The sequence below is a fragment of the Acipenser ruthenus genome, chromosome 8 (genome assembly GCF_902713425.1).
Source record: "Acipenser ruthenus chromosome 8, fAciRut3.2 maternal haplotype, whole genome shotgun sequence".
Classification (NCBI taxonomy): Eukaryota; Metazoa; Chordata; class Actinopteri; order Acipenseriformes; family Acipenseridae; genus Acipenser; species Acipenser ruthenus.
Window position 1 is genome coordinate 32530757 of NC_081196.1, and position 12333 is coordinate 32543089.

Here is a 12333-nt window from a genome sequence, read left to right on the forward strand (position 1 = left end):
AATGTATCTATCATCACGTGTCAATGCGGTACCATGACCTATTTTGTGTTAATTGTGTACGAAGTAGGCTACAGTAAAAAGAAAATGCTCTAAAATTATTTCGTTTCAATTTAAAATAATCTTTTATTATTTTTGCATTGTACAGTAAAGTGTACAGTGCAGCAGCATGATTCATGATTCATTTTGGGTTACCAGTAGCCTATAGTAAAAACGGTTTAATAAGAGAGTACTGCACTCAGGAAACACATCCAAGAACCAAGCCTGGTTTCCTTCTGTATCCTCCAGGTTACATCTCTGTTAATCACCTGAAGCCAGGGATCGAACTCCCAATCCCGTCATTTCAAAACACCTTTTCACAGTTAAACTGAAATCTCACACACCCTTCAAGGGGGCTTTGTCCTGGGTACTTGTAGAGTTTGGTTGCCTAGAGATTACAGGATTTATTGTTATTGGTAGTAGGAGTAGTAAAAAAAAAAATAAATAAATAAATAAACTCTACCGCACAGCTAAGAAATCATTTTTTTGTGTGTTTTATTTATTTTCTGAAGAGAAAAAGCAATGATTACGGTCCTTATAAAATATACAAAATGATAATGTAAGTCCCAGCACAGGTCTGTCTTCTTCATTGACAGGGTGTGCTAAAGCTGGGATTCATGAAGACGCTGGTGCTCACAGCTGCTTGGGACGGAATTCCAACTTCCACCTTGAGAAGACCACAGAGAGACACAGGGTTCAAGGACAGCAAAAGAGAGTGCAGTCCACTGCAGAAACACGTTCAGCTCTTTGGATTTTGCTTTGTGTTATAAGGGTCTGGACGGGTACTTACCAGTCTCTCGGCTCTTTTCCTTATCCTCTCCCAGATTGTATGGAAAGCCTACAAGACAAACAATTAAGTTCCACACAATTAAGTACATAGTGTACATCCCATACTTAGAGAGGGATGGTTCCCAATTACATAGCAGTCCATACCAGTAACAAGTTCAATGGGTCAAATAAAAATCTGGATTTGATCAATCGAAGAAAGTAGTCGGTTATGATCAGTTCATTTATTTTTTTTTTAGCTGTTTTTGACGTCCAGCTGGTTTTCGGTGAAACCGAAATGAAAATTTAAAACAAACAACAAAAAACTGACTGAATTTGTGCAGCCAACATTTTATAAGTAACTTGAACTCAGCAACTGTAAGAGGTGACAACAATTAAAAAGGTCTAATTAAGCAAATTATTAGTTCAATTAAGTGTTTAGTTAAAGTGATTGAGAGCTAAGTTGGAATAAAAAAAAAACAGAAGACACAGGACCAGGTTTGAGACAATGTAGAAAGAATAAAAAAATATTGAGAGACATTAATTTTTCTTAATTTATTATTTTCCTGGTACCCCCATTGTTGCTGTCTTCGTCTGGAAGCAGCAAATCACATTTGAGTATAAAACTGCAGCTCATGATTTTCTAAACTGAAATGATTTAATCAGCATGTTGGCTGAGCACTTAAAAATTGTTTTTGATGAGGAAACATTTCTCATTTAAAATGTCATAGCCCCTTAGGTCACTGTGTGTATAACTGTATCCCAATTATGCACGCAGTGACTTGAGGTTTTCTATCTACAGTATGTATCTACTTTATAATGCAGATACATTTTTTTTCAAAGTTTTGGCAGAGCAACTTCTCAAAGTCTAGAGTTCACACAAACTGTTTTAAAATTTCTAAAAATGTAAATAAAACACCAAAGGGGATATAGAATTATGTCAGCAAAAAACTAAATCTAGAACTCAGGCCCACTGCCAGCCACCAAAAACACAAGCAAAGTTTTCGTTTAGTATGTTGCTTTATTATAGCCTGTTACTAATACATATGGCTCTATGTATACAGCCCTTACACTTAATTCAATCAATATGCCAATTAAATGCAGCAAAAATATAATGAGACAAATTAAACTAATTTAAATATATGCACAGTAAATTAAGCTACCTTAATAAAAATTAACCGACCTGCTCACAGTAGCATCTAATTTGCTTCCAGATATTTGCACCAAGACACCAACTTTTGTGTTTGGCCTAGAGACATTTCAACACCACAACTACATATGAAGCCACAGTTATCCCTGCTGAGGGCTGTCAGAATCAATCTGGCAAATCTTGTCGTAACTTGTCATTTCTGCTACTATATTAAAGTTATTAAGGGATGTTAATATGAACAGTCTACATGAAGAAAAGTATGCAATGAGCCCCAGAAAACATCTCCGGTTTAAGGCTGAGACTCCCAACACTTTTTCATTGCGCAAAATTTCAGTTTCGGTTTGGTTTTATCTTTTGTTAGTATTGTTCGGTTTGGACTTTTATGAAAATGTCGGTTTCAGTTTAGTTTTAGGAAAATCATAACAGTTGCATCTCCAGATCAAACTGCTAAGGGAGTTATTTTCCTCTAATTCTCTCTGCTCTGACACCATCGGAAATAAGGTTGCTATCAACTCCATCTTTACACATAGGATCTCTGCACTAATACAGCTTCTTGTATTACTACAGAGTCTAAGACGACATTTCTATCGGACTTTCAAACTAGGAAGTTCATACAACTATGGTATTCTAATCTGAGGTTGTAGGCTCAGAAACACTATGCTTGGATTATGATAGGAGTCCAGGTTATCCACTGTCCCTCTCCTGTCTTCGTCTGTCCAGCCTCTTACCTGTAGCTGCCGAGGAAGGGAGAGCCCTTGGAATCTGCGCACTTGTCCCCAGGGACCAGGCCCCAGGCTGTGGACCGCAGTTATCTCAAACTGGGAGCAGAACCCTGTCCTGGGAATGTGAGGCCCATCGCTCAAGTCCACAAAGTCTCCGCATCTTAAAGAGAAAAACCCAACAAGCTTGCTCAGATACAGAACCTCTCCATCAGTAAACCTGTAATAAAGTCAAACTGACAAACACTATGAACAGTGCCTTCATCAGTGTACTTCAAACTGACAAACACTATGAACAGTGCCTTCATCAGTGTACTTCAAACTGACAAACACTACGAACAGTGCCTTCATCAGTGTACTTCAAACTGACAAATACTACGAACAGTGCCTTCATTAGTGTTGGGTAGATTCAAACTGACCAACACTACAAACAGTGCCTTCATCAGTGTTGGGTACCTTCAAACTGACCAACACTACGAACAGTGCCTTCATTAGTGTTGGGTAGATTCAAACTGACCAACACTACGAACAGTGCCTTCATTAGTGTTGGGTAGCTTAAAATATATAACACTTTTACAATCATTCTGTTGTTCCAATATTGATTTTTAATAATCATTCTTTCTCTTTATCAGAATCTACCTGGAATTATCTGAGCCTGCAGAATCCTAGTTGAAGACTCCTTTAGGATACTTCCTGATTTCAAAGAAATTGCATAATGCTGTGACCTTTAAACTCTACTGGCCCCACCTACTTCACATTATTACCATACCCAGGTAACACAAAAGGACAAGGAATCTACAAACTCAACATAATATCAGGCAGATTATGGTAAAGAGGAAAAATAATAATGTTGGAGCAACAGAACTCTGGATTTACACAATCATAAAAGGAAACATTTTAAATATAAAAAATGGTGTATGAAGGCATGTTTGAATCTATCCTTATATGCAGCTACCCTGTCAGCTGGATCGAAATCTGACTTTCTGCTGCCACTCGGTGGCACATAATATTCACTGCACCTGAAATTTCTTACCAGTACAGCAATATACACAAGAGAGCAGCTATCTGTCTATTTAATGTAATCAAATGTCACAGAATACAATACAATATGTTTTTATATAGCGCTTTTCATAAAGTTATCACAAAGAGATAAACAATCAAGAATAAATAAATCCAATCAATTATCAGTATTAGATTAGGCGGCTCCAATTGGATACGGGCTTCTACAAGAAGCTACAAGTTTTGTAAACCCTATTTTGCATAGCAGTCTTATATAGCAGCAGTGTGGAGTAGTGGTTAGGGCTCTGGACTCTTGACCGGAGGGTCGTGGGTTCCATCCCAGGTGGGGGACATTGCTGCTGTACCTTTGAGCAAGGTACTTTACCTAGATTGCTCCAGTAAAATCCCAGCTGTATAAATGGGTAATTGTATGTAAAAATAATGTGTAAAAATAATGTAATTGTATGTAAAAATAATGTGATATCTTGTAACAATTGTAAGTCGCCCTGGATAAGGGCATCTGCTAAGAAATAATAATATTCTTACTCTAAACTAGGAACAGGGGAGGGGATTTGAAGAGGTTTGTCCTGTGCTGAATGGTATAAAAAAATTATAAAAATAATAATTTAAAGTTAAATGATCTTACCACTCAGTATTTCTTGCCTTTTAACAGACCCTGTGGTGTTTGTTTTAGTAATCTTTATCAAATCCCTATTACCTCTGTCCAGCTGCATGCTTCAGATAATACAACTTTACACCTTGCTTTATTAAATGTTAGATCTCTCTCTAATAAAGCGCTTTTAATTAATGATTTTATTAAGGATTTTGAACTAGACATTTTAGCTTAAACTGAAACTTGGCTTGGAGCGGAGGACAATGTTTCTTTGAATGAGGCTTCTCCAAATTATTCTTTCTGGTGGACTTGCCACTGTGATCTGCAATAAATATATAATTAAACAGTATATTTTTGAGGGATATTAATCATTTGAACTGTTAACAATACAATAAATAACAATAAATAGCGAATTACCTGTTCTTATTGTAATTATATATCGTCTGCCTAAGTCAAACTTATCATTATTTACTGAATTTAGTGAGTTTGTATCACTATTGTCTGTCAACTACGATAGGATTCTTCTATTGGGTGATTTTAATATCCATATGGATATTAAATCAGATTCTAAATGTTCGGAATTTTTGGGGTTACTGGATTCCTTAGATTTTGTCCAGCATGTTCAAGGTCCGACTCATAATCGTGGCCATACTTTAGATTTATATAATCCTGTGGCCTGGTTGTTCAAAATATTTTAACTACCGACCTTACTATTTCATCTTGCAATTCTTTGAAGTTAAATTACCTTACACTACAAAGAGCCAGGATCGTACAATCGAAACTACGGTAGTTAATTCATCAACCATTGTAAAGTTCTGTGAGGCATTACATTTAATCGTCAGTTACTCAGTCCGTATCATTAGAGGAGTTGGTTAACACCTACAACACTTCCATGACTAACATTTTAGGTACTGTAGCACCAGTTAAAACTGAGTGTGTTTTATAAAAGCAGCACAGCATGGTTTAATGACGACTCGTAAGCTGAAATGTGAGGGTCGCAATTTGGAACGCAGATGGAAAGGTACTAATCTGCATGTTCATTACACTGCATGGAAAAGCCATCAAACTAATAGTTATTAATGTTGAATGCACTTCGTTCTGCAGGATTCTTTGCGACATCTATCGGTCATATTCCGCTGTTGTTGTTGTTAACATGGCATCCAAGCAAAGGTGTGTTGTGTGGAATTTCTTTACCAAAGCAGGAGAAAACAGTATTTGCAAACTCTGCCGAGGAAATATTTCATTCAAAAGGAGGAAGCAATAGCACACTTACTTAACGTGCTCCACAAATACTTTTTATTTAACCCAAAACAAAACTGTGTGTTATTGTTTTCTGTAAAACACTGATATCCTGTCAGTTAAGAAAAGGCTTTTAATGCAAAGCTTGTTTTAACGTTGTCTTTATTATGCCGGCCATGAGACCCGCACTTACAACTGCACTGTCATATTTTCTACATTTTCTTTAAATTCTCAAATTAATAAATCGATACCCAGGTAGTAAAAAGAGACCTGGGTCGGGTAATTTAAAACCCGACAGGTACCTGGGTTTTCAGGTACCCATGCCGACCTCTAATTATATATATGTGTGTGTGTGTGTGCGTGTGTCTCTATATATATATATATATATTATACTGTTACTTAAATTGTACGATGTGTAATATGCTATACAAATGTATTGTGTTTTGTTTTTCTGCTATGTACTGTCACAGACGGTTCTGGCAAGTCCCTTTTGTGCGATAAGTCATTAAATCCTTTTGCATGGAAGGCCCCGGTTGCAAGGGTGTGTGGTTCTATGACGGACCCAGATTCAGTTAAAATGTTTTTTCCCACTGATGATGGGAATGGGAATGTAGAGATGGAAGCTCTGCTAACAAGATTTAAGTTTTTGCAGGTATCAGGCTTTTAAAGACACACCTGTGGTGGCTTTGACAGACTCACTGAGAGCAGAAACTGACCCAAAACTGACCCAAGAAACTGACAGCTACTGGAAGCAGGCTGATCTTTGGGATGCAAATTGAACATTTGTGAAACTGCATGTGTGTTAAAATGTTGTAATAACTGTACTGTGTTTTAAAGAATATAAAGCCAGCAGAAATACTAAACAAATTGTTAAAACACACTGTTCATACAATAAGTTACAATATGCTCTGTATTAACATATAGTTACGTGAGAGCATTCTATATTCCTGTTTAGTCTATTATAACCTTGAGAAAAGCAGAAATGAGAATCTCATTTAATTAACTCAAATGTTCAGTCAAGTTTCTTATTTATCTTGATCTGAAAGTAGTGTTTAAGCCAAACACAGGTATTCTAGAATAATTCAAACAGAATATAAGTCTAAATGTTTTATTTTAACAGAAGAACTGTAAGAGTTTGAAAATAAGAGAATATAGTGCAGAAATTATCTTACAGTAAAAACTTCAGTCAAAGCAGAATGGTACCAGTCTGTGTCAAGCATATAGTAGGCTTGCCAAAGAGAAGGTGATTAATCTTGATAACCTTTGCTTGTTTGCAGTACCAGATGGAGTTTGAATGTTTGGGGGGGTTGAAATCCAAGGTTGCTATAATGAGTGATCTTTTACATATAAGAAATACCTTAAGACTTAATTTAAAGCGAGGCAAAAAACTCTATAAAAACCGAGGTAAAATCCTAGTCAAGCGTCACCACCTTGCTAACTACAAGTTGTGTGATCCATGCTCTGAGGATCTCTGATCAAGCTGATTGCTGTAGAAGTCTTTGAAGACAGTGCCTGTCCTTACATTATATTCTACACTTCCATATTCTGGAAGGTTTTTTTATGTTTTAGTCTATGAGATTGATATATTGGATGTTTTAGGACAGCGATGGGCGTCTTTAGTTTTATGCATGCGTAGCCTTAGGGCAAAACATGTTGTAACCATGTTAAGGCACTGGACTGCCCAGTTTGCCTGTCAGCTGGGATTCAATGTAGTCTGTAACTACTCAATCCAATTTTTAGCAGTTAATAAACCAAAGGGGTACTAATACTACTCTGATTCGTTAAAACTTCAAATCGAATGAGTCTGTGTGAATTTCCTGATTATTAAAAGTCATCTGGATAACGTTGCAAGCCCAGTGCACGAACGAGTTTTAGAGTGTGCTCAGAGCATATATATATATATAAAGAGTATGTTCAAACCCAACAGTAGTGTACAGTGCTTTCAGACGCTATTGTGCTATAAAAATGCAAATAAACAAATACACTAACAGAGAAGAACAAGAAGAACGTGTTGAAAAATATTCTCTACCACTTCCAGCCTGGGACAGTGGTCCTCATGCTATGGTAAGCAGGCCACGTGCAGCCCTGGGGCCCCCACATGCTTTCTCCAGGTAAATGGTTTGCTTGCAATTGTGTCTGTAGCACTTTAACCGGCCTACCAATCTAAAGCATCTAGGATTCATGGGACTGCAGGAAGCTGTTTGAAGGCTGAAGGAATTCAGGTTTTAGGAATGTGTGAAAAACTGTGTCATTTAAAATTTTTGAGGTGATACTAGTAGTGAAGTGAAGGGTTGAATTAGCGTGCCAGTCCACCCAGCACTAGCCCTCACTGTTTTAGCGGTTCCTCTTACCTGTACACTCGTACTGTTCCTTGAGGACTGTGGGCTGCCTTCTCCTCTACCTGAGCCTGCTTACACCTGAAACACAAGCACATGTTGAGTTTTCAGAGAGGATTACATTTAAAACAAAAACATTTCACACTGTCCACTTTTCTGGACTAGCTGTATGGTTAGTCTGAGTAATGAAAGCTTCCCATCTTCAGTTTGACCACCGAGTCCTGCTCCTGTCGTGCAATACAGCAGGGAGTACTCAAAAACTCTGTCCAGCAGTAACTCAGAGCATGGTTAGCTTCCCATTCTGTGGTGGAAACAGAAGACGGTGCCCCTGTTCTCAGAGGGAGCCCATGCTTCAATGCAGTTTTGCAGGTGAGCTGGGACTAATGCACAGTGGACCACTTACTTGCTGTGCTGGAACATTTCCAAGGCAACCTTGGGCTGGACCTCAAGGGGTTCAAAGGGCAGGTCCTGGTGAAGTAGGCTGTGGACTGCTCTGGTGAGAGCACGCAGGTTCTCCTAGGGGACGGTTACAAGCAGACAGTAAAACACACACAGAAATCAGCAGGACACAGATAACTCCATCACAAACAGATGCATAGAAACAGACAGAAAACTGGGTCAAATTCACATTATAAGTTAATACATTGTGTCTCAATGTCATCTGGTGTTTTTTGGGCGAGATGACCGCAATATGCAGCTGGCTGCTCAAACTGTTAATTTTTTATTAAACATAAAAAGGATTGTTGTTTTTTTAGCTGTAGAATTGTGCCATATGTTCTATGCTCAACATGACATCTATACACAATTCTTAATGGGCTGATTTCTCATATGAGATTTATAATAAATGCATGCTTATCCTCAGTGACAGTCACACTTATAATTGAGATGAAGCTTGGGAATTTCCTACAAGAAGTTATTAAACATGCTGTGAATGCGGTCACAATGGAGGATATGAGGAAGAAAGGTTGGCAGTACCTAGCACAGCTGTAGAGTGTCTGCTGACATAACTTGCTTGTCATTTTCTCAAATAAAAAAATGATTTGGCATTAATTTAACACCCAATTCAAATCAGTTAAATCCTGACATCAGTTCTACTTGCCTTTGAAGGGTTCCAGGAATCTAAGTGACTGTCCAGGACAACATCATAGCAAAAGGCTCCAGAGAGAACTGAATAAACAAAAACAAGAGGCACAGATCAGCACGGGACTGTGTGGCACAGACTGCAAACCAGGCACAGAAGGAAATTATAATACAAAACTGGGGAAAGTTTGTTATGCTCCTAGACTCTGGATTACCCTGCCGCAGCTGATTTGGGATTTTGAGATAAGAGTTTTTAATCTCAGGAGAGATTCAGACTGCTTGGGAGACTTGATATACTTTCCAAACTTCTAATTACAGAACTATCAATTAGATCTGAAAAAAAGATCCTCCTCACCTGGCACCTCAGGGCTCTGGAGCAGCTGCACAGAGAACTCTTCCTTAAAGGCAGACTCCAGTACCTGTCCCATCAGCATGGCACACGACCGCCAATACGCCTGGAGGAGAGGTAGAGCATACAGGTTCAACACTACCACTTAAACCACTGAAAAACTGCAAAATCTCCTAAAACAGCATAAGGAGGAAAACTGTGCCCTATTTCAACTGTGTTGTAATGATGAGGCATGACTTATTTAATGTAGTTGAGGTCCAAAAAAGGATGAAATAATCCCACATTCTATAATTAATTCCCTTTATTCTACAATAACATATGTTTTCACGCTGTGTGTCCCTTGTACTCTTTTGGATATTTAACTTAAATGATGGGGCATTTTCAACACAGTGGAAAATCCAGGCCATCATATCCTGTGAGCGAGAGTGAGAGAGTGGAGGAGATGGCAGCACCCACCTTGTTGACCTCCTCAGGGTCCTCATCCTTGAAGGTAAGAAACTGGATCTCGCAGGACTGGGTGAGAAGACAGTGCATGTCCCACACTTCCCCATTCACCAGAGCCAGTATGGAGTTCTTACTGTGCCATTCACTCAAGTCTGCAGGGACAAAAAAAGCACACAGCGAGGCCCAATTTGACACTATTGCATTGAGCTTCATAAACAAACACGTATTGGCATCTCAGGTATATGCAACAGGAGTTTTTTTTGTGTGCTGTTCATAGACTATCAATCACCTCTATTGTCCCAAGTTCCAAAAATGTAAATAAATGCAGCAGGTTTTTTGTTTATTAAACATCAGATAAGAAGAAATGTAAAAGAAAACTATGTAAATTGAATGTATGTTTATTTCCACGAGAACAAGCACCGGCCCCATTATCTCACAATAAATGTCTTTAAACGCAAGCTACAGTAGAATGCATTCTAAAAACACTTCCTGCTTTTCTAGTCCACATTCCAGAAAACTAATAAATGCATGTGTATCCCCAGTGACAGGGAATCTAGTGGAGACACACATACGCGGAAGTGCTTACATATGTCACACTTACATTTTTTATATCTTGAGAACTGTTCATCCAGTTGTGACAGAACTTGGGCATTTGCTACCACAAGTTATTCCACATACTGTGAATGCTGTTACGATGGAGGGTATGAGAGGGAAAGGTAGGCAGTGTGTGTGTGTACTCACGCCTGGCACAACTGTATGGTGTAGAGAGCCCTTTGTTCATGACAAACAGAGTCCCGGGGTGCGCCTTGCCCACCAGCTTCACCTCAATCTTCTCGATGCGAGGGGTCAGTGACTGCTGCCGTGCTTTCTCCCTCGTGAAGAGATCGTTGCGCAGCCGCTGGAGCTCCACACTGGACAGGCAAGATGCAGAAGAGCTTGAAGCAAACCCTAGGGAGGAGAACAAGCAGTGGACACACACGTTACGCAAGGTGCACAAGAATAGTGCAGACAAATGAGATCCATCTTTGTAGTAAAGCCAAATGATCCAGGTTATATTATGATAGAACATGCTAAATATATATTTCTTAAAAATAGAAGGAACGTCAATACGAATCCATGGTCACCGATAGGTAATATGTTGATATATTATTAACCTGGAAAAGCAATTGTGTGTGTGCAGCGCAAATCAAAATGATATCTTGAATACTTTGAAACCTCTCAAACATGGACCCTTTTCTGAGCTCGTTTTCACAGGTCACAGGTACCGGCCTTCCCAACACTTCCATATGATAACTCAAAAGAATCAGAGCCAATGAGGTCGGGAAGATCCAAAAATGTTTTAATGCTATATTTGTCTCTTAAGATTGAAGAGAACATCCTAACAGACATAATACAGTATATGACATTGCCACTGACATGGGACACCCTGTAGAACAAGCTTCGTCAACCTAGAACGACTGAAACTGCTATTTTTAACTAAATATGGAAACGTGCTGCCGATAAAAAACACTGCAGTCGACAACAAATTCAGTTATTTTAATGTATATAATTTTACCAAATGTATTGGTTTTTGCAGCAGTGATTCAAAGTATGCATTAAAACCCTCACTCTCCTACAATACTGAATAACATTTCCACTCAATGATACTGAATGAATAAACTGGTGGCGTGAAATATGTAAATAACTGTATTGAACGTTTAAATTCTGGTCAACGTCTCTGAGACAGATATTATTACTGACTGTGTCAACTGTTTAATCGCTTACCGGTTTACTCGTACCGTGTCTTATGTAGGCTGCACGTCACATCAAACAAAAACATCTGACAAAATAATGTAAATTAAACCAAAGGGAACGAAATCGTGCCAGATTTTCTACTACAATACTTTGTCAGTCGTGACAAATCCTGTCGATAAATGACAGTATTGCAATGCATACCGTTTACTACGAAAAAACAATCGTTAACATAAAATCTGTAATAATCGCTAGGTCTCTTCAGAATACTTACAGAGTTTACAAATAAATAACGAAGATAACTATTACTATTGTTGTACGAGACATTCAAAGAGACAGCCCACAAACCCAAGGTCAGCAGGTTTTCAACAGAACAACCACGTAAACTGATTAATGAAAGATACTCACGGCAGGACAACACCCGGGAGACAACCCGACAGGCCATGGTTCACAGTGGGGGCGAGTTTATTTTAAATAAATATCCACTACCAGGTTAAATACTGTCTGTGCATCAGGCTATTTTTTAAATTGATTTATTACAAATGTATCAGAGTCTATAACTTACAGTGTAAGGTGCCATGCTTATTGGTGCCACACTCAAAACCTACCCGATACGCATACAAAAACTAGACTCATAAACAATGGTTCCTAGGTCAGCGCAGACTGCTGGCACTCGAACTGTTTTGCTAGAGCGCCCTGTACTAATTTGAAGTGATTTTAATCTAAGAAACATGGTGCATTGTGTTTTCAAAATTGGGTTACATCGTAGAAGATATTGGTTCTGGTTGGCTCAGTTCTGAGACTGCTGGGCTGCAGTGTGGACAGTAGTAAGGTTGAGTAGCTCAGTGGTTAGTGCTGCGCTGCAGTTTGGA

The 12333-nt window shown here is 38.6% G+C and overlaps 1 protein-coding gene across 1 annotated transcript; it reads right to left on the reverse strand.

The window, feature by feature from the left end:
- Positions 1 to 514: 514 nt before the first annotated feature.
- On the reverse strand, positions 515 to 12101 carry LOC117406685 (large ribosomal subunit protein mL39-like). Its single transcript, XM_034010944.3, has 10 exons — positions 11870 to 12101; positions 10472 to 10678; positions 9743 to 9882; positions 9293 to 9392; positions 8957 to 9024; positions 8261 to 8373; positions 7873 to 7938; positions 2680 to 2833; positions 827 to 874; positions 515 to 703 (listed from the first exon to the last, which is right to left on the reverse strand). The coding sequence occupies exons 1-10, from the start codon at positions 11904 to 11906 to the stop codon at positions 623 to 625; spliced, it is 1014 nt and encodes a 337-aa protein (XP_033866835.3). The 5' UTR covers positions 11907 to 12101; the 3' UTR covers positions 515 to 622.
- Between the last annotated feature and the right edge of the window lie 232 nt (positions 12102 to 12333).